At 55.6% G+C, this 20,689-nt stretch overlaps 3 protein-coding genes and 1 long non-coding RNA gene across 7 annotated transcripts; 2 read left to right on the top strand and 2 right to left on the bottom strand.

The window, feature by feature from the left end:
• Window positions 1-1,688: 1,688 nt before the first annotated feature.
• Window positions 1,689-12,484, top strand: Crlf1 (cytokine receptor like factor 1). Of its 4 annotated transcripts, none has more exons than XM_038328816.1 (9): window positions 1,689-1,955; window positions 7,134-7,415; window positions 7,609-7,738; window positions 7,874-8,043; window positions 9,345-9,502; window positions 9,571-9,739; window positions 11,691-11,878; window positions 11,962-12,009; window positions 12,210-12,484. In XM_038328816.1, exons 1-9 carry the CDS (start codon window positions 1,832-1,834, stop codon window positions 12,228-12,230), a joined length of 1,290 nt encoding a protein of 429 aa, XP_038184744.1. In that variant the 5' UTR covers window positions 1,689-1,831; the 3' UTR covers window positions 12,231-12,484. The 4 variants fall into 4 exon arrangements, with proteins under 4 accessions (XP_038184744.1, XP_038184745.1, XP_038184747.1 ...); XM_038328817.1 differs by having other exon boundaries at window positions 11,967-12,009; XM_038328819.1 differs by lacking the exons at window positions 11,691-11,878; window positions 11,962-12,009; window positions 12,210-12,484 and adding an exon at window positions 9,815-10,361.
• A 203-nt stretch (window positions 12,485-12,687) lies between these two features.
• Rex1bd (required for excision 1-B domain containing) lies at window positions 12,688-15,272 on the bottom strand. Its single transcript, XM_038328476.1, has 5 exons — window positions 15,113-15,272; window positions 14,949-15,031; window positions 14,262-14,466; window positions 13,398-13,477; window positions 12,688-12,904 (listed from the first exon to the last, which is right to left on the bottom strand). Exons 1-5 carry the CDS (start codon window positions 15,182-15,184, stop codon window positions 12,832-12,834), a joined length of 513 nt encoding a protein of 170 aa, XP_038184404.1. The 5' UTR covers window positions 15,185-15,272; the 3' UTR covers window positions 12,688-12,831.
• A 995-nt stretch (window positions 15,273-16,267) lies between these two features.
• Window positions 16,268-19,201, bottom strand: Uba52 (ubiquitin A-52 residue ribosomal protein fusion product 1). The gene is made up of 4 exons (XM_038328477.1): window positions 19,157-19,201; window positions 18,327-18,440; window positions 18,068-18,154; window positions 16,268-16,533 (listed from the first exon to the last, which is right to left on the bottom strand). The coding sequence occupies exons 2-4, from the start codon at window positions 18,427-18,429 to the stop codon at window positions 16,337-16,339; spliced, it is 387 nt and encodes a 128-aa protein (XP_038184405.1). The 5' UTR covers window positions 18,430-18,440; window positions 19,157-19,201; the 3' UTR covers window positions 16,268-16,336.
• Window positions 19,202-19,278: 77 nt separating this feature from the next.
• On the top strand, window positions 19,279-19,994 carry LOC119813258. The gene is made up of 2 exons (XR_005285164.1): window positions 19,279-19,389; window positions 19,476-19,994. It is a non-coding gene; the product is annotated as an uncharacterized LOC119813258 (long non-coding RNA).
• The last annotated feature ends 695 nt before the right edge of the window (window positions 19,995-20,689 follow it).

Genomic DNA, 20,689 nt, shown 5'->3' on the forward strand with positions numbered 1-20,689 from the left:
CCTTTCCACTAGGGAATGGGGGAGGAGGAGCGTTCAGGAAAAAAAAAAAAAAAAAAAAAGATCTTTGCTCCAAAAGCCTCCCAGGAGCCGAGGTTCAACCTCCCCTACCTACACAAGGGAACTGGAGTGTGGCCGGCGCTGTGGGGGAGGGGCAGCAATGATCCTGGAAACGTGGCCAAGACCCACTACCTCCCACAGAACCCTATAGGCCACCTGGCCACAGTTCTCAGAGAGGACCTACAGGTCAATGGGCCACTTCTGCAGCCTGTTATGCTGGTCAGGTTAAGGTTTGTTTGTTTTGGATATTCCCTCCAATACTTGATTCTTGCCATGTAAACTTTATAGCTGTCCCCAAATTATTCATTTTGCAAAAGAAGAAACTGAGGTACACAAGACCTGGTTTGCCCCCAGCAAATGGCAGTGGTTTCCTTAGTTTGTGTCTTCCTCCTTTACCATTTGAGGCTGTTTAGGGGACCTTTAAGGAAGGGGTTGAGCCTCCAAGGGAACCGCTGGATGGGAAGAGTAAAGCTGTGGCTGGGAACTGTTACCCAATCTGTGGGGTGAGATTCCCGGGAACTCAATTTCAAGCGGCACCTCACCACAGAAACCTTGCAGGCCAGGGACCTTCTCCTTTGTGGGCAATCCGGATAGAGTGGAGACGAAGAGGAGATCAAGGAGATGAGATGCCAGGGCTGGGCCGGCCCGGGAGGGGTCCCTAAACCCCAAACAGTGGCCAACAAAAATAACCAAAGAGAAAACTGGGCGCTCAATCGGAGATAACTATGCGTCGCTCGAGGCTGCCCGCTTTACCTGAGGCTGGCGGGCGGCGGCCGTACAACGATTACTCACCTCGTGGCGCACCCCACCCGCGGGCCGCTGAGTGGATTTTTCCGTGGGGGGGGGATGTGAAGAAGTCTAGGGAGAACCCCTTTGTACCGATGCCCTTCTGGGAACTAGGAATGCGGGGTTCGGTCCTAGTTCCCCAAGGGACACACCTACCTTGTGTCCATGCATAGGGGTTCACTACGTACGCTACCGGACATCCCCAAACACAGCACGCGCAGAGGACAGGCGAAGTGGGACGGAAGGCTGAGAACTTGGTGCCTTCTGACTTCTACTTTTTTCCCTGCCCGGGCCGAGGCTGTGCACCGAGGATGGAAGAAAGACGCAATGGGTGGGGACCGGTGGGACCCGCGCGCCCAGGGCGTGGGACTGGGGGCAGCTTTGAAAACCTGTGCGGAAGGAAGAAGGGCTGAAAGGGACGGGTTCAGAGACCGATCGGTGTGTATGTGGGACACGAACCCTACAGCGTATGGGTGCCCCCAGAAAGAGGGCGGCGCGGGGAAGTTTGGGCTAGACTGGGGGACGCTGGAAAGGCACCAGGGCTGCGAGCTAGGGACCGACACGGAGTTAGGGGCACACGGTCCCAGATGACGCGGTGGGAAGCCTGGAACGGGCGGGGCCGGAGAGGGAGGTCCCATGAGCGGGTGGGGAAGGAATCGGGGGCTTCGCGCGAAAGAATGAGGTGCTCAGGGATGGTGGCAGGGCGGAGACCGGCCGGGTGGGGCGCGCGGTGCCCGCGGGCGGTGGGAAGACCGGTGCGGGGGCCCGCGATCATCCCCCCCGTCCCGGGGCCGGGCTGGGGGCGGGGCCGGGCGGGGCGAGCGGCGCATTAGCGCCTTGTCAATTTCGGCTGCTCAGACTTGCTCCGGCCTCGCAGTCAGTCCGCGCCCAGCGACGTGCGGGCAGCCCCGAACCCCAATCTGCATTCCGCAGAGACGCCCCCGCCCCATCCCGGCGTTGCAGTCACCGCCCGCTGCGCGCCACCCCCATGCCCGCCGGTCGCCCGGGCCCCGCCGCCCAATCTGCGCGGCGGCAGCCGAGGCCGCTGTCCTCGCTGTGGTCGCCTCTGTTGCTCTGTGTCCTCGGGGTGCCTCGGGGCGGATCTGGAGCCCGTGAGTACCGTGCACCCTGCTCTTCACCTCCCCAGGGAAGACAGTATCGGGCGCCCCGGGGGGCAGCCGCGGGGGAGGAAAGGGGGCGCGAGCGCCACCTGGACGGCTCGGGAACAAAGGAAGGCGGCCCTCGGGGCGCCCTCACCTGCGAGGCGCACGGTGCCACTTACCCAGCGGCCCAAGAATACTCGGTTATGTGCCCAAGGCCTTCTTACCTGACTCGCCTTTGCAAGGCCGTCCGGCCAGGCTCGTTTTGAGGAACATCGTAGTGTCCAGGAACCCTCTTCAGGGTGCTGGGACGCCTCGAGGCGCACACGTCTGCGTCCTGGATCACAGGGGAAGGGACGCCTCCCGGGCCGGGGGCGCACGCTTGGGTGTGTTGGGTTGGGTGCTGGCACGGAGTGGTGTCCCCTCCCCCATGAAGTGATGAGCCCCGCGGGGAGGGTGGGGCCGTTTCGGGGGCCCCCCTGCTTTGACCGCCTGGCGTGCGGCCCGGAGGGGGGTCCCCCGGGATGTGCCTCTCTGCGGGGCCGGCGCCGCCCCTCCCCCTGCAGCGGACCCCACGCTTTGGGATCCTCTAAAGTCCCCTCCACCGGTGGGGCTCACAACCAGTCTCATTCAGGGTGCACTCGGTTGAAAGTCTTCAGCGACTGAAATCTCAGTGAGAGGAGCGAGAGCCAGCGTGTTGGGGCACCAGGGGCCCAGACTTTATTGTGTAAGGGGCACCCAGAAGGGATCAGCTGGAGGAACTCCTGGCCTTGGGCCCCATCACCCAACGCACACACATCTGCCAGGATACGGTCTCCACATCCAGACCCTCTCTGGGACACACCCAAAGACACACAAAAGAGCCCCACTGGCTTGTGTCCCGTCACCCTGCCCTTCGATGCGCGCTGCAGCCCAGATGCGTATTCGCACACCATCGCGGCGCTCGCATTCCATCCTCAACACACAGTCACACTCACGCACGCACGCACTCGTGGTCCCACATTCATTCCACAGGGGAGTCAACACCGGGGCATGCATTTGGCCGAATCCGCTGGAGGACTTTACTCTCTGAACCCCATCGGAGGACACAGGCCACATCGCTGGGGCACCACGTTGCGCTGCTCTCTGAGGCTAGTAGCCTGTGCTATTTGACTGTGGACAACCTCCCCCCCCTCACAAACCCACACTTCAGCTTGCCCAAGGCATCTGGCAGGTGACAGAGTGACTACCCTTGATCTTTCTAAGGAGCTGGTATCTCTGCCAGGCCGTGGGTAGCCTTTGAATGCCATCAGTAGCGCTAAGCTTTGTTTCCGGGCGGGCTGCAGAGCAACAGGGGAAGGTGGCGGGGTGGGGGTGGCGCATGTGTTTTTTCCTTTAAGAGGGAGAGAAATTAAATAAGGGGTTCTCACACCTCTGCAATCTGTTTGTACTTTCCATGTGCCTTAGCACCTGACCGGCTGCCCGGTGGGTCGTAAAAGTGTGTGAAGGTACCAGTGGGCCAGGAGATGGAGACCCCTGGGGGATGGCTGGGATGGAGGCCACCTTCCCGCTGGCCTTTCAGGGAATCTCACACTTTTCCCTTTTAAAACACATGGTGTTCTTTTTAATAACGGCAGCAACTTCGCATTGGGAAAGGGGGAAAGAAGCTTGTTTAGGCCCCAGCTTTGTGAGGGGAAGGAGCGGAAGAGGGAAGGAAGGAAGAGGGGGGTCCCTCTCTCCAGGGTTAGGGGGCTGTTGTCAGCTGCTCCTCTGCCAAGGTGGGCATGTATATGCCCCATTCCGCAGTGGCTTTGGCTCATTGTTCGTGGAAGCCAAGAAGGAAGCTGGAGTCCTATTGCCCTTGTGTTCCAAGGTGCCAGGACTGTTCCTTGCCCGGAGAACGTCTTCCCTGTTTTATGGCGGGATCCGGGAAGGGGGTGCCAGGTGTCCTGAGCACTGCTGCGGGGCTACACCCGGTTGCCCTAAGAAGAAAGCTTAGGCTGTCCTGTCCAGGCTAGTGTAGCCCTGCTCCCCTTCTTCCCCCAGCCACCCAGCCCGAAGGGCAGCAGCAGCTGCCGGTGAATCCAGGCCAGGCGGGTGTGGTAAAAGGGCAGTACCCCCTTTCCCCCCTCCGCCAGGACCCCCCCTCCAGGACTCCCCAGAGAGTCCCCTTTCTGGCCAGACAAAGGTCAGAGAGGAACAGAGGGGTGTGAGCAATGCCCAGGCGTGCAGACAGTGGGGTCCCAGGTCAGAGCAGGGCTTCCCACCCTGCTGAGGGGGGCGCCCAGGCAGGAAGCGGTGGGTGGGCCGGGGTAGAGACGCTGGCACGCCCCAGTTCATGCCGAAGGAATTCTGAATTAGCGGGCGGTTGGCTGCTTGGGACCTCCGGGGGGGCCCCCTGGCCCACGCCTCCTCCACTCGGGCCTGCTGGCTCCTTCGCACGGACGCCGAGACCTCCGCCGAGCCCTGGGCCAAGCCCCAAATGCAACTGCGCTCACAGGCTTCAGCAAGAACCGCCTCCTCCCAAGGCCAAGTTTGCCAGGGAGAGCCCTGCCGAGCCGGGCCCAGAACCACGTTGGTGTCACCTCACCCAACTGTGGCACGAAGGACCACAGGGCTTCAGTTTTCCTTCGCAGGAGCCTGGGGTTGGAGTAGGGATGATGGTGGTCGGTGCAACCCCCCCCCCCTTTTCCCAGCCACTTGGGGAATCCTTTTCAAAAACACAAGTCTCATCTCCTCTGATCCCACCCACCCCCTACCCAGGGTCAGCCCTGCAGCCTTTCCTGACCTTGTCCTTCACTTCTGCCCCAGGGCCTTTGCACAAAGGCCTCCTTGACAAACCGTGGCTACTGACTCACCCACTTTTGCCTCTTGGTTCTCTCTGGTCCCAGGGCCTCAAGCACACAAGGCTACAGCCCCAGCTCACTCTTATATTTTCTTCTCTTCCTCCTTCACCTCCTTTTCCTCCTTCCTCCCCTCTCTGTTTTCTATTTCTGTGATTTTATTAATGTTTTTGAGTTTTTTAAGACAAGGTTTCTCTGTGTATCCCTGGCTGTCTCAGAACTCACTCTATAGACCAGGCTGGCCTCAAACTCAAGAGATTGCCTGCCTCTGCTGGGATGAAAGGTGCAACCCACCACACCCAGCAAAGATAAGCATTTTGTTGTATCTTTATTCCCAAGGTGACCTCAGTTCTTGGCACAGTGCAAGCTCTGAATGAATGAATGAATGAATGAATGAATGAAGCTTGAGTCTACCCATCCTGGGTGAAGGAGAGGTATCAGAAGCAAATGAAGTTAGATTTCCAGACAAATTGGAAACATTTGAACCATAGGACAGCCTGGCTTACCAGCCTCGAGACTCCCTGTGAAACCTCCCACAGGCCTCCAGCCATTCTGTGTGGCTGATATTAGGATGGCCACTGGCAGGTGGGGAAACGGAGTCAGAGGGCCTTGGTATATGTTTCCCCTCTCCATCCCCAAGGTTTTGCTGTTCCTGCTGAGGTCCCAGCCTATAAGTAGGCCAGCTAGGGGCCTCCCAAAGGGAGGGCAGGCAGGCTAGGGGGTCTCAGGGTTGGACACAACATGGTTGAGGTCAGTTCCTAAGGTATCACAGTGGCCCTGGGGAGCAAGTCTCTACCTTCTGGATTAGGAAGACTGGAAAGAGGAGAGTTGGGGAGGTTTGGGGAATGGGGGTGGGCCAGCTCCAGTGCAGTGACTGGCAGAGTGGTGGAGGCCTCACATGTGGGCTTCTGTGGTGGTCCCTTCTCTCATGGCCCAGAACACAGAGGATTGGGTTTGCCACAGCTTCAGCACAGGGGCTGGGACCTGAGCCAGGCACAGAGCTTGCCCTTCGAGGGTTGCCCAGCACGGCTCACCTCTACTCCTCCACTGAGACAGGGTCTCACTCTGCAGCATAGCATAGGTGGCTGTACTAGCTGCAGATTTGTGATCCCCTGACACTTGCCAGACTAGGGCTTTCCTGTTTAGACATGCCTGCTTTCCAGTGCCACATATGTGAGGGTTAGGGTTTCAGAGAAAGGAGCGGGGAAGAAGGAACAGGCCATACTTGGGTGTTCTTGTGATCCCAGAATTCCGGAGGCTGAGGCAGGAAGATGAGGATGGAAAGTTTCCAAGACAGCCTAGTGTGCACAGCAAGGCCTTGTCTCCAAAAGACAAAGGAAAGAATCTTGTGGGCTGGTAAGAGGGCTCAGAGGGAAAGGCGTTTGCCTGACGGGAGTGCCTTTCATCCCTGTGGCTTACACAGTGGAAGCCACAGCCACACATGGAGTTGTCTCATAGATTAATAGAAAAGACATAGATCTGAGTAGGCATTTATGACTAACTTTTTTCAATTTATTTATTTTGACATCTTGGCATGGAAGTTCATATTTATTTTTTGTTTTTCAAGACAGGGTTTCTCTGTCCTGGAGCGCTCTCTGTATACCAGGCTGGCCTTGAACTCGGAGATCTGCCTGTCTCTGCCTCCTGAGTGCTGGGATTAAAGGTGTGTGCCACCGCTGACCTGCAAAAGTACCCACTTTTAACCCTAACACTCGGGATGCAGAGGTGGACAGATGTCCGTGAGTTCAAAGCTAGCCTGCTCTACATAATGAGTTCTAGTTTCAGACCAGCCTATCATGCACAGTGAAACTCTGTTCTCACCCTCCCCCAGAAAAATCCCAAAATGTGTTTCGTGCTTGTGTGTATGTTGTAGCATGTAAAAACCCGAGGACAACTTGTGGGGTGGTTCTATTCCTCTACAATACAAGCTCCAGCTTCAAACTCAGGTCCTCAGGCTTATCAGCAATCACCTTCACCCACTGAGCCTTTTCACTGACCCCTGATTAATTGGTAGATTGATTTTTGAGATAGGGTCTTCTGACGCTCTAGTGGGCACAAACTCACTGTGAACCCAAGAGCTATCTTCAACTTCTGATTCTCCTGCCTTCACCTGTAAGAGCTGCAGTGATGGGCAATTGGCACTTCTCTTGGCTGGGACTGGGAAGGTGCTGGGCTGTGGCATCTCAGAGCTGGCTTTGGCCTTGACCTCATTGCCTTGGCTGCAATGGGCACTTAGGCCTCCCTCCTTTCTTCTGTTTATCTGTAAAATGGGTAACTATTAGCACCTCCTCAAGAATTCCTGATCCCTGGATGCGGGACTTGTGGTTGGTCCATCCCATGCCTGACAGGCGTCTCTCTTTGACCGCAGACACCGCTGTAATCAGCCCCCAGGACCCCACTCTTCTCATCGGCTCCTCCCTGCAAGCGACCTGTTCCATACACGGAGATACACCCGGGGCCAGTGCTGAGGGTCTCTACTGGACCCTTAATGGGCGCCGCCTGCCCTCAGAGCTGTCCCACCTCCTCAACACCTCCACCCTGGCCCTGGCCCTGGCCAACCTCAACGGGTCCAGGCAACAGTCAGGGGACAACCTGGTGTGTCACGCCCAGGACGGCAGCATTCTGGCTGGCTCCTGCCTCTATGTTGGCCGTAAGTGGGGACCCAGGACACCCAGGTCTTGGGGAGTAGCACATGGGTCTTCTGTTGTTGGGAGGGGGCCAAGGCAGGCTTGCATACAGGCATGGTCACACCCAGGCCAGGCGCCGGAACTCTGGGGACAGCTGGGACCCCACCCTTCTGTGTGCTCCTAGCTGCTTCTAAAAAGCTGTCACTTTTCTCGCAGTACCCCCTGAGAAGCCTTTTAACATCAGCTGCTGGTCCCGGAACATGAAGGACCTCACTTGCCGCTGGACCCCGGGCGCACACGGGGAGACGTTCCTACACACCAACTACTCCCTCAAGTACAAGCTGAGGTTGGTGCCCCGCTCAGCAAGCTGTATGACTTCAGGCAAATACTTGCCTTCTCTGATCAAATATGTTCCTGTTGAACCCCTGGGGCTGAAGAAACCAGGTCCAAGAACTAAAAAGAGATTCTCTCTTCTCCACAGGTGGTACGGTCAGGACAATACCTGTGAGGAATACCACACTGTGGGCCCTCACTCCTGCCACATCCCGAAAGACCTGGCCCTCTTCACCCCCTATGAGATCTGGGTGGAAGCTACCAATCGTCTGGGCTCAGCTCGATCTGATGTGCTCACACTGGATGTCCTGGACGTGGGTGAGCCCCCAGTATCACCTGGCTTTCTGCCGCAGATTCAATAAGGGCCTTCCCCCAAGCTTGTTGATTCATCAAGGGGTCTGACCCCCATGGTAGTTGCAGGACGGTGGGTTTCACAATTGAATGCAAAGACCTGCCCCCACCCCAGACAGTTAAGATCCCCAACTCTGCAGAAAACACCTGGCCTGATTACCCTCCCCCTCAGCAGCCCAGGTGTTCAAGAGGGAGTCCTGGGGGATTCAGGAGAGGGCGCCCAGGTCGGGAGGCGCCCCAGGAAGCCGAGGCCTGGAGCTGGGGGGGTGAGGGTGGGAGGCAGGAAGTGGATGATCCCTGAGCAGAATTGGGCCTAATCTAATTAGGGTGTTCCCAGCCCAGAACAGCCTGGGCCATTTAACCCTTTCAGTGCCTCACTGAGGACTCTGGGAGAGATCAGCCTGTACTTCTTCATGGTCCCCCAGTAGGGTTCCTGGGTGTTCCTGACTTGTCCCCACACCCCCCATTCACCTGTCTCTTCTTGGCATGCTGAGGTGTCATCTATCCCGCGGTTGTACCTGTAGCTGAGAGAACTGCCCACTGAGGCTCTTGGTAATGTGAAGGGTAACAGTAGGCATAAGGTGGGGTGAAATATGATAACACATGTTATCCTGGTGCTCAGGAGGCCCAGATAGGAAGATCACAGTTGTTGAGGTCAGCCTGGGCTATATAGTGAGACCCTGGCTCAAAACACAGACAGTAGCTTTATAGCAGCTAGTGACTTGGAGTGGAACGCAAGGCCTCACAGGTGCTGGGCAATGTTCACAGGTGCAGGGCGATGCTCACAGGTGATGCTCACTCCTTTTTAGAAAGACCTCTGCAGCTAAACTCTGGCCCCAGCTGGACAGGTTGCTGTTCTGTGTCCCTGAGGATAGGATTGTGTATCTTCTATCAGAGACAGTCACAGTGTTATCAGCTCACATTAACTGCTGTTGGCTGTTTTCAGGATGTAAGTGGCAGTGGTCTATCAGGCTCTGGTGAGTAGGCAGGTCTGGTGTCCCAGGGGCCACTGCAGCCTGGATCACACCACTGGGAGGATCTGTCTCTGAACAAATCTCACCAAGCATAGTCCTCAGGACTGGGCCCACTGTTCCAAGCCTCTAATTCTAGCATTTGGGGAGGCAGAGAAAGAAAGATCTCTGTGAATTCAAGGCCAGCCTAATCCACATAGAGAGCTCCAGGACAGCCAGGACTACACAGTGAGACCTTTTCTTAAAACCAACAACAAAAAAAGGCATCTCCAGTGACCAGGCCTGCTCCGCCCCCAGTGACCACGGACCCCCCACCGGACGTGCACGTGAGCCGTGTTGGGGGCCTAGAGGACCAGCTAAGCGTCCGCTGGGTCTCACCACCTGCTCTCAAGGACTTCCTCTTCCAAGCCAAGTACCAGATCCGCTACCGCGTCGAGGACAGCGTGGACTGGAAGGTGCCCGTCCCGTCCCGGACCCGCCCCTGACCCCGCCCCCCGCATCTGACTCCTCCCTCACCGTGCAGGTGGTGGATGACGTCAGCAACCAGACCTCCTGCCGCCTCGCGGGCCTGAAGCCCGGCACTGTATACTTTGTCCAAGTGCGTTGTAACCCATTCGGGATCTACGGGTCGAAAAAGGCGGGAATCTGGAGTGAGTGGAGCCACCCCACAGCTGCTTCCACCCCTCGAAGTGGTAAGCACATCTCCAGGGCTGGCTGGCCCCGCGGGAACCCCAATCCAGCCTGTCTCCTTTTTTTTCTCTTTTGAGACAGGGTCTCAGCCCAGACTGGCCTTGAACTCACTATGTAGCCAAGGATGACCTCGAACTCCTGATCTTCCTGTCCCTGCTTCCAGACAGTGTGCTGGGATGATAGGCAACTACCATCACACTCAGCCATGTCACACTTCTGGTTCCGGATTCTGTTTAGCCTGTCACTTGGTGAGAGGTGGGGAACAAAAGTGTGCCCTAAATTGAAAACAGGTTGTTCTTACCCGAATATCCTAGAGTCTCTGGAAAAGTTAACTTTATAGAAAATAGAACATTATAGCCAGTTATTGCGTGGTGCCACAATGACAGACCACCGTGCCTATGTCTCTCACGTGGGGGGGTCTCTGTTTCTGAACCACCCCCTCCCACCCTTGCTATAAAGTAGCCTTGGCTGCCATAATATTTGGAATCTTCTTGCCTCATCCTCCTGAGTGCTCAGAAACCAGGCATGAGCCCCCACTTTTGAGTTCCTGCCTGAAGATGACTTCCCTGCAGACTTTCTGGCCCCTGGACATGTATTCCTGTTTATGAAACATGTTTACTGAAATGTCTGGTCTCCCTATCTGTCCAATGCTAGTGCTCCCAGTTAGTATTTGCAGGCAGTAGAGGAGGCTCCCATCCCCCGCTCTCTTTTATGGGTCCCCCAAGAGAGAATGAATTTTTTTTCACAAAATGACACTGAGAATCTGAACTCACTTAGACATATACTCAGTTTCATGATGGTGATATAATGGGGAAACTGAGTCCTGGAGAAAGTCCTAGAGGAAGAGGGTCAGAACCAGTTCCAGCAAGCTCTCCAGCCCCCATCCGGGCCCCTCCAGGTTCTGGGCTGGGCGGGAGTGAACGGAGTCGGGAGGGGCTGGAGCCTTGGAGCTTTGGCCCTTGCTCGTGCCCAGCACCTGCGAATCTTGCACGGGAGCCAGGAGGCGGCTGCGTCCGCCTGGGAGACTAGGGAGGCCGGGGGTAGGGTGCGCGCGCGGGGGGGGGGGGCAGGCAGGGGCTGTGGGGGCCGAGGCCGTGCCAGGGCCTGTCAGCGAGTCCCCAGTTTTATTTATGACGTGAAGTCGATGTCCTTATCCGCTGGCCTATTGGGGGATGGCTGTGCCTGGGGGTTGGACCCAGAGGCCGGCCGCCACCTGGCCCTCCCAGCCCACTCCTTTGTCGTACCGATCATTTTCTCAGGTTTATCTTGGGGACCCGCCCCTTGGGCTGTGCTTACTGCCTGTCTCCCTCAATCTGTCACCCACTTTCCCAGAGCCTTTTTTTTTTTTTTTTTACATTTTCGTATGATTAAACAACTTGTAAAATTACTTGTTTTTGTACGATGTGTGTGCCTTCGTGCCACAGCACACGTGGAGATCAGGGAACTTATGTGAGGAGGCTCTTCCCATCGTGTTGGACCAAAGCTGGTGGCAAAAGCAATCACCAACTGAGCCCTCCCACCAGCGACCCCACCCTGTCTTTCTGTCTCTCAGTAGTCACAGGGAACCTAAACTGGGTTTGACCTCGCAGCAATCATGCTTCAGCCTACCAAGTGCTGGCGTGACGCTTGGGGCTCTCTCTCCCAGTGACTGTGGACCGCCCAGGACCTTTGCCTTCTCCTTCTGACCTGGTCTAACCCCACCAAGTTTCCATTTCTTTTTCTTTTCTTTTTTTTCATTTCCGGCCGAATACCCGGTTTTGCTTCCAACTAACTTGATCCTCCTTGTCCTTTTGCATCGCTGTGGCAGCAGCATCCGGCTGGATGACGCCCGGGTCCACACCTGACACCCTTCCTAACTTTCCCGCCGCTGCGGTCTGGTCTGGGAGGTCGCGGTTCCGTCCGCGTGCGCCCCCTGCCGGCCGCGCCCCGACACTGCCGCTTAACTCTCTTTAGAGCGCCCGGGCCCGGGCGGCGGGGTGTGCGAGCCGCGGGGCGGCGAGCCCAGCTCGGGCCCGGTGCGGCGCGAGCTCAAGCAGTTCCTCGGTTGGCTCAAGAAGCACGCGTACTGCTCGAACCTCAGCTTCCGCCTGTACGACCAGTGGCGTGCTTGGATGCAAAAGTCACACAAGACTCGAAACCAGGTAGGAAAGTGGGGAAGGCTCGCGTGGGGGTGCGGGAGTTGAGTAGTGTGCAGCCTCGATGACACTGTGCTCTTCTTTCGAAGCACAGGACGAAGGGATCCTGCCCTCGGGCAGACGGGGCGCGGCGAGAGGTAAGGTCCTGGTGGGTGTGGACTGGGGCAGTCTAGAAGAGGCCTTCCCGCCCTCAGGCTGCTCAAATGGGAGCTTTCTTATCATTCACTTAGCATGTATGAGCACCTACTGCAAGTTAGCATCTGGCCAAGAGCTTCACTGCATGATCCCCAAGCTGCAGAGTGATCCAGACTTAGTGTGGCCTCTTTTCTGCTCTCAGGTCCTGCCGGATAAACTCTAAGGACAGGCCGTTCTCCTGCCACAAGCAGACCGGGAGGCTCCCCTCAATGAGGGCCTCAGTATTGTCACTTTGGGGGAACTGGAGAAACACCGCCAGGGGCTGGGGTAGGCGCAGCGAACGCCACAGTCACAGATACGGTCTGCATGGTAGTCAACCTTGGGTGTACCCCATGTGGGTAGGGTTGGAGTAAGAATTTGGTTACCCAGGGTCCTCCAAGAGTCTCTTTAAATAAATGAGTTGTTCAGGTCCTCTGATGGTGTGTTTGAGGCTTGTGTTTTCTGGGGGATTGGGACACCCTCTACCTCCAAACCAGTGCTGCTTTCCCGGACACAGAATACCTGTCCTAAATTCCTTGGGGGGTATGCAAGTCTTCCACCTGCTCTCCCAGTTGCCTTGGGGAACCCTCCCCTCCAAATCGCTGGACCCCACACCCCACATACAGAGCTGATGGGAAAGCTGCACAGGGAGAGGTTCTTTTATTTTGTGAGGCGCATTGGAGGGCAGCCCGGCAGGGCTCGACCTCAGCCAGCTGGCGGTCAGGGCTGCGCTAGACGCCATGGGCCTCTTTTCCCATCTTCCTCTGGTCTCTTGGGAGCCGCCCTCACTCTGCAGATTCGGCATCAAACCTGAGTTCCTGCAGAACCTCGCTGATCGCCTCCATGGTTTTAATTACCCTACAAGAGCGGATGGAAACTATAAATAAAACCCAGATGGGGTGAATTAGCCAAGCCGCACAGCTAGCGGGGAGGGGGACTATGGCAAGCCCCGAGCCCTCCTGCCTGCTGCCAAACCTCAAGCCCGGCCTGGGAGCATGCCTGGGAGGCAGATTGGCTTGGTGGGTTACAGTGGGCTCATGGGAAAGGCTGATGGGGGGGGGGGCGCTTGTCACCAGGAGATTGGGATGTGTGTGCATGCCTGCCTGTGCTTGTAGACCTGGGATAGAACTGCAGGGGCTCACACAGGGGAGCAAGCGTGACTGAGGCCATATTCAAACTCCTGAAAGCAGCAGAAACTGCAGACGACATGATGATGCACGTTCGGTGAAGCATGCGTCTAGGACACCAGTGTGCAAATCAAGCGTGCCATCAGAGTGCCCCCTGCGACTGGGGTAACCACGGCCCTGTGGTGCTAATCTAAGGGTTAGGATAAGAGGCCCACAAGGCTCACTTTATATTCAGCTGGCGCAACTTTTCAGGGTCCTCATGTTCTGACAGTCCTGGTGTTCCCATCACCTGCAGCAGCGCCACCTGGAGGATAAAATGGGAGTCACAAGGCAGAAGCCACATTGATCAAGAAAGAAGGCAGATGAGTGGAGCCTGGGACAGTGGAGCTTGGGGGGGAGGGCCTGTGGGTTGCTTTTAGGGCTGTCCTGTGGAAGGGCAGTACAGAATATGGACATATCTTGAGAAAGCCAGGGATGGATGGCAGGTATGGTAGGTGGGACTCAAGACAAGGTTTGGGGTTCTGTACTATGAATTCCAGACCAAAGAGCAATGTGAGTATGGTGATCCCCTTCCCCACTAGGATTGGTTGTAAAATCATGGTAGATGTAGCCTTCAGATCTGGTCAAGGAGCTAGGAAGTTGTGTGTCTGAGTGTATTGTGGAGGATGTAGCTTGTGGGTCCAAACAGTGATAACCCAGAGGTGGAGAGAAACAGACACACAGGGCAGGACATTGGAGCCACTGGGTTCTTGAGAGAGCTTTCCAGATGATCTGAAATTTTTTAAAACTTATTTATTATGTATAGAGTGTTCTGCCTGCATGAATCCCTGCAGGCCTGAAGAGGACACCAGATCTCATTACAGATGGTTGTGAGCCACCATGTGGATACTGGGAATTGAACTCAGGAAGAGCAGTCATCTCTCCAGCCAAAAGGGACTGGAATAATTAAGGAGAATCTGGGAGGGAACTGTAGGCAGACAGGCGACAGCGGGAGAGGGACCAAATGCTCTGAGGTGTGTAGCATGTGTAGAGGTAGTGGTTGGGTGGCCCATTCCCGGCCCCGAAGGAGAGAGAGGTGGTGGTCTTACCGTGGCCAGGCGCGTCTGTTCCAGCTCCTGCAGGTTACGCACGTGGCGAGCAAGCACTGGCTGAGCACGAGGTCCCGCTAGTTCTGCTTCCATCGCAAGTACTTCCCGTGAGGCGGCAGCGAAGACTTGGGTCACCTCGTGCACGACATTCCGATAAAGTGGGAAGTCGTGGTGCTGGCCGCTGAGCATGTACTGGCGGTGAGCTCTGCGGTGGGCGGGGAGGATGCTGAACCCACGCCCCTGACTCACAGAACACTCTCCTTGTCCCAGCCACCTGGAAGATCCACCCAACTCGAAGGAGCAAAACCTGAACCCCACAGACTGGAGAGAGCCGAGAGCTGGCTCACTTCTGCACTCAGATAAGAGAGGGGCTCTGGCTGCGGGTCACGCCCCCCAGGGCCACACCCGCTTCTCCCAGGCCACACCCACAGTCATGTTCTGCTTGGCCTTGCTTGTCCTGGCCACAACCCGAGCTCTCCGGGTCCGAGATTTCAGAGCCACCCACCTTCGGCTATGCCCGGCCCGGCCTAGATCGCGCCTCTGAGTACTCCCGAACCAGACCCCCCGCTGCCTCCCCACGTCTTACAACCACAACCCAGCCCTCCCAGCCACACTCCCTAGCCAACTCGGTCCCCGTCCCGACAGTCCCACTCTGGCGCCGACCCTTCCCCCAGCCTGCCGGCTCACTGGTCTAGGCGGCGGAAGGCTTGCGCACGTTCATTTTGCAGCTGCTGGATCCTCCATACCAACGTGGCGATCGGGGCGTCTCTCTACAAAGGCGTGGGCTATGAAGACGGATCTCCGCGCCCATCCCAACGCCCCCCGACCGTCCTGCCCACGCCTGGGCTCACCCAGGCCCACTGCGGCTCCGCAGATCCGGGGGCGTCAGCAGCAGGCGGCACCTCAGCAGTGGCTGTGAGCATGACTGTGCAATACGGCTGCGCTTGGCAATGGCCGCAGCGCCCCTGCCGACCAGGAGGCCCAGGACTGTCGTGCGCGCACCAGACTGCCCTCATGTCCTAGTTCTAGAACTATGTACATCCGCAGACTCTCGCAACAGGTCTAGGTCAAATAAGGTCACAGGAGTTCTGCACAGTGATAGTAATGTACCTAAGGATGCCTCCGTGCCTACGGGTACCCGCCGCTTTTGCAGGACTGAAAGCCAGCACTCACACATCTGTAACTGAAATTCAGTGTCTATTTCTGATCTCATAGGGTACCAGGTATACAACACAATACACACACACAAAAAAATCCAGATAAACCTTTAGAATATGGATGGTCCTACTGTGTGTGAACTGTGCCTGTGCAAAGGCCCTGGGGCTTTTAAGGTTGCCAAGTCTTCACAAAACAGCATCAGTGATGGTTGATGCATATATGGGGGCCTGCAGGCTGTTGGCACACCAGGCCCAAACCCATGTAACCCTTCAAATGCCGTGATTAAAGTAGCCAATTTAACCAATTAAAGTGGAGACCATAAGAAACCCCAGCAACACTGATGTTCTCCTAAAGACAGGCCAGCTAGCCTCAGGGCTAAGGTGCGCACTGCAGCTGGAGAGGGCTGATGATCCCAGGTGTGCCCGGTCGAGGGGAGGCTATAGGCTGGGGACCTAACCACATCTACAACTGGCATATGAACACTGGGTCGGGTGAGCCAACTTTCCACACATCCCAGCCGAGACTGTGGACATGAGGACAGAATGGGGTCCCAGGCATGAGCTCACGTTGAAAGCCTCCTCAGCTGTGGCTTCCACACTAGCTGCAGAACCTCCACCCACAGTCCTGTGTGGGCACCGTCCAGCCCAGAAGCAGCGCTCAGGGCCACAATAGAGGCCAGCAATTCAGGTGCGCACGTGAAAACCCACATGCTACCAGCTCGTGTGGCCTCCCCACATGCCTGTGACTAGCAGGTTGCAGAGCAGCCTGGGCTACATGGTGAGATCCCCTTCTCAGTGGTGGCACCCCTTCCCGCCCATCCCTGAACACAACAGTCACTTGGACACCAGTTACTGCTCCACTGGATGGAAGGGGACTTTATTTGGTCCCAGGGTCGTGGGCCAGTTATGGCCCCAGCTTTATTTGACCTTCTTCTTGGGGCGCAGGTTGTTGGTGTGGCCGCACTTCTTCTTGCGGCAGTTGACTGCACGGGGGTGCAGGCGTGCATAGCACTTGCGGCAGATCATCTTGTCACAGTTGTACTTCTGGGCAAGCTGGCGAAGGGACGGCTCGATGATGCCACCACGCAGACGAAGCACCAGGTGCAAGGTGGACTCTGGTGAGAAGAACAGAAGCTGAGCCCTGCCCCTAGAACTCAGGGAAGGCCTCCGCAGAACCCCAAGGAATACCTCTAAAGAAGTTTTCCGACACTGCTGTCATAGGCCGGACGGCCCTTAATTAGTAAAGACTGGGGCTGGAGAGAAGGTTCAGTAGTTAAGAGCTCTTGAGGACCTGAGTTCAATTCCCAGTACCCATGTGACAGCTCAAAACTGTCTTTAATTCCGGGTCCAGGGAACCTAACATGGCAAAATACCAATGCACATAAAATAAAAATTAACTATTTTTTTTTAAAAAAAGCTCAAGACTGAACCAAGGTCTACTTTTGTAATGTACGGAGGCCTCACTACATGGCAGGCAGCAGTCACCATGCGGGAGCACAGGCAGACATCAGAGCCAGGTCCTTCTGCCAGACTGAATACTGCTAACACACCCTAATCCTAGGCAGGCAGAGGCTCAGCAAAAAGGAGGGGAAAAAAAAGGTGCTCCCGGCCTGGAGAGATGGCTGCTCAGCCGGAGTTCAGCTCACAACTGTCTATTATAACTCCCGTTCCAGGGGATTTGACACCCTCACATTGACATACAAGCAGGCAAAACAGGGAAAATACATAAAATACAAATTAATTAATCATTTAAAAAAAAAAGCTGCCAGCTGCCATGTGGTGGTGGCACAAGCTTTAATTCCAGCACTCAGGAGACAGATGCAGATCTGAGTTCAAGGCCAGGGCCACAATGTGAAACCCTGTTTCAAACACACACACTCACACAAAAGGAAAAAAAAAGAGCTGATGATGGCATGCATACACCAACACACAAATTAAGATTTGATCATTTAAAAAGCAAACGGGCGTTTTGCCTGCTCTTCCAAAGGTCCTGAGTTCAATTCCCAGCAACCATATATGCTCACAATCATCTGTAATGAGATTTGGTGCCCTCTACTGGCCTGCAGGGACACATGCAGGTAGATCATATACACAATAAAAAAATTGGAAAGGTAATCAATTAAAAAAAAAGTCAACAGAGATGCGTGGTGGTGCACGCCTTTTATCCCAACACTAGGGAGGCAGAGGTAGGTGTATCTCTGAGTTTCAGGCCAGCCTGGCCTACAGAGTGGGTTCCTGGACAGGCTCCAAAGCTACAGAGAAACCGTGCCTGGAACACTTAAGTAAACAGGCACCATGGGTCACACCAGTTCTTGGGGCAACACTGTGGGACCAGACAGGGCTAAAGTTGAGACTTTAGACAGAACAAAACAAAACCCAATAAAAATAGAAGTAGAGGGCTGGCAAGGAAAGGCACACAAAACAGATGGGCCTGGTGACAGGGGTTCAAGTCTGAAGCCCACACAGGTGAAATGTAACTGACTCCATTAAGCTGCCCTCTGACTTTCACAGCCAAGTGACTGCCAACACTACTTCCGGAGCCTACCCCTTAGCACTTTTTTTCTTCTTGTGCTACCAGTAATAAGGCCCATCTACAATGCAAGTCAAGTCCTCCACCCAAAGTCAAATAGCCAGGTTGCTGCCCCTTACCTTTCTGGATGTTGTAGTCGGACAGGGTCCGGCCATCCTCCAGCTGCTTGCCGGCAAATATCAGCCTCTGCTGGTCAGGTGGGATGCCTGCACAAAGGAGAAACTAGGCTGGCCACAGCTCCTTCTTGGACAAGCTGGGACCACCACAATCACTCACAGGGCAATGAGGCTGACGACTCCGAGCCTTCCGCAGACCGGTAAGCACTCCAATCAACACCACCCCTATCCACAACACAGAGCCCCGAGCAGCCCAGCCCACCTTCCTTGTCTTGGATCTTGGCCTTGACATTCTCGATGGTGTCACTGGGCTCGACCTCAAGAGTGATGGTCTTGCCCGTCAGGGTCTTCACAAAGATCTGCATGTTGGCGTCTGCTAAGCAGAGGAAGGAGACCCATCAGTGACATGTTGCTTGTGTGGGGGCGTCTACCTAAGCAGGCCCCGTACCAGTCTTCCACTTCCCCCGGGAAGCTAGTTATTTCTTGTCAAGCTGCCCGAAGTGCGTCCCCAAAGCCCAAACATTCTGGGGACTGGACGCCCAGCGCAACAGCATCCCACCCTATAGAAGTAGAAGTGCCTCTCCACTGTCCGCCATCTCAGAGACGGACCATCAAATCACAATAACCTACTTCTCAAGCGCTGACGTGAGTTATGCACAACCACGCCGACCTTTTCTGTTTTTTTTTTTTTCAAGACAGGGTTTCTCTGTAGCTTTGGAGCCTGTCCTGGAACTAGCTCTTGTAGACCAGGCAGGCATCTAACTCAGAGATCCTCCTGCCTCTGCCTCCCGAGTGCTGGGTTTAAAGGCGTGCGAGCCCAGGCAGTTTTTGTATCCTGGGTGACCACCAACCCATGGCACAGGCTAGCCCTGTGGAACCAAACTCCCAGCATATCTCTGGATAAACCCAGGCCGCGGTTCTTGGACCTTCAGCCTGTGTCTCCGCGTGCCCAGGTCCCCCGGCAGAACCCCGGCAGGCATGCACAAGGCCAGAGCGGCGCCCACAGGCCACTACGTTCCTTTCGCCGGTTCCCGCCGCGTCCCCGCCCCGGCCCAGCCGCCATCAGCCCGTCAGCGACGCAGCCTCACACACCAACCCGCTCGGTCGCCGCGTTGAAAAGAAAGAGGACGGCGGAAGCGGAAACCCCGTAGTCTCCTCTCAGAGCGCCTGCGCACTGAGCACGCTGCGCGTCGACGTCACAATCCACACCAGGCGTCGTTCCCGCCCCAGGCTTCGCCCGGCGCCATGTTGGGTGCTGGCAAGAGAAGCCGAACGGCGGCGTGACTGGTAGGCGACGCTTCCGGGTGGAGCTGCGCCACCAACGCGTGAGTGATTGACGCCCCTGCGGGAGCTTCTAGAGCTCCTTTCCGGCGTTCCCCAGCCAGCCGCGAGACGTTTTTGTTTCTTTTAGGAGGTGTGGTCAGCGTTGTGATGCTCGCCAGTCACTGCAGCCGACCAGCTTGGGATACCTACCAAGCCAGCAGAGTTGCAGAATATGCCACTGTCAAAAGCCGTTGAGAGGGCTCAGTGGGAAAGGCATTTACCATCATAATGGTGGAGAGAGAGAACCACTCCTGTTCTCAGACTTTGACAGGCGCGCACGCATGCAAAAGAAATGAATGTAATGAAGAAAAAAAAAATTTTCGAGACAGTGTGTCACCTAACTCACTCTGTAGACCAGTTTGGCCTCGAACTCAAGAGAGCTGCCTGTTTCTGCATGCGGTGCCACCACAGCCTGGCAGAAAAGAAAAAAATTCCAAGAGTCAAGCTGCGCTGGCCCTCGCCTTTAGTATGCTAGCAGATGGAAGACAGAGGCTGGAGCATTTCTGGGAGTTCAAAGCCAGCCAGAGCTCCCTAATGAAATTCTGTCTCAAAAATCAAAAATAATACACCACTAGACCCTGGAAAGAAGGGTTTAAATTTCTTGTGAGCTTGGTGGTCTGGCTCTTCTTTCTTGAATGTTCCTTCAGGGCATCAGGCAAAAAGCAACTGTGTGCCGGAACTACCTGGGAAGATACCTTTTGAAAATACATTTTCTCCATACAATGTAGTCTGATCAGGGTTTCCCTCCTCCAGGCCCTCCCAGATTCTCCCTACCCACCCAAATCCACACCCTTTCTTTTCCTCTCTCTCATTAGAAAAGAGACATATAAAATAAAAACCAGGACAAACATAAAGAATGAAAGAAACACAGATATAGACACACACATTCATACAGAGATCTCATAAAAACAAAGTTGGAAACCATAGTATACAACTAAAAGGCAAAAATGCAGACAAAACTTAAGACAAAACCCTCTAAAACCACAATTTTTATTATGTGACTTGCTCTTAAAATGTGGTTTGTATGCCAGCAAGACTGCAGGAGAGAAAACTAATTGTTCATTTGTGATTATCGATTGGAGACGGCTTCTGGGGCGGGGACGGGGCAGATGTCCACTTCCCCTTAGCACTGAGGCCCAGCAGGCCCCAGGCATCTGCCAATCTCTGAGTGCCTATGGCCGCTGTGTTTGCAGACCTTGCGGCCTTGGTGTCCTCCACCCCCAGATTCTTACACTCTTCCTAGGGTTCCCTGAGCTCTGAGGGAGGGCTGAGAGTCCCAAGGTCTCACTCTGCACTCCTCCT

This window comes from Arvicola amphibius, chromosome 4 (genome assembly GCF_903992535.2).
Source record: "Arvicola amphibius chromosome 4, mArvAmp1.2, whole genome shotgun sequence".
Lineage (NCBI taxonomy): Eukaryota > Metazoa > Chordata > Mammalia > Rodentia > Cricetidae > Arvicola > Arvicola amphibius.

Excerpts from the sequence above, each read along its gene's own strand:
- Crlf1 (XM_038328816.1), top strand. The coding sequence starts at position 1,832 with ATGCCCGCCGGTCGCCCGGGCCCCGCCGCCCAATCTGCGCGGCGGCAG. Across the intron at positions 1,956-7,133 it reads TCGGGGCGGATCTGGAGCCC|ACACCGCTGTAATCAGCCCC; the intron begins GTGAGTACCGTG and ends CTTTGACCGCAG. Across the intron at positions 7,739-7,873 it reads TCCCTCAAGTACAAGCTGAG|GTGGTACGGTCAGGACAATA; the intron begins GTTGGTGCCCCG and ends TCTTCTCCACAG.
- Rex1bd (XM_038328476.1), bottom strand. The coding sequence starts at position 15,184 with ATGCTCACAGCCACTGCTGAGGTGCCGCCTGCTGCTGACGCCCCCGGA. Across the intron at positions 14,467-14,948 it reads GCCTTCCGCCGCCTAGACCA|AGCTCACCGCCAGTACATGC; the intron begins GTGAGCCGGCAG and ends CGCCCACCGCAG. Across the intron at positions 12,905-13,397 it reads TTGCGCCAGCTGAATATAAA|GGTAATTAAAACCATGGAGG; the intron begins GTGAGCCTTGTG and ends CCGCTCTTGTAG.
- Uba52 (XM_038328477.1), bottom strand. The coding sequence starts at position 18,429 with ATGCAGATCTTTGTGAAGACCCTGACGGGCAAGACCATCACTCTTGAG. Across the intron at positions 18,155-18,326 it reads CAAGATCCAAGACAAGGAAG|GCATCCCACCTGACCAGCAG; the intron begins GTGGGCTGGGCT and ends TCCTTTGTGCAG. Across the intron at positions 16,534-18,067 it reads CGACTACAACATCCAGAAAG|AGTCCACCTTGCACCTGGTG; the intron begins GTAAGGGGCAGC and ends TCTTCTCACCAG.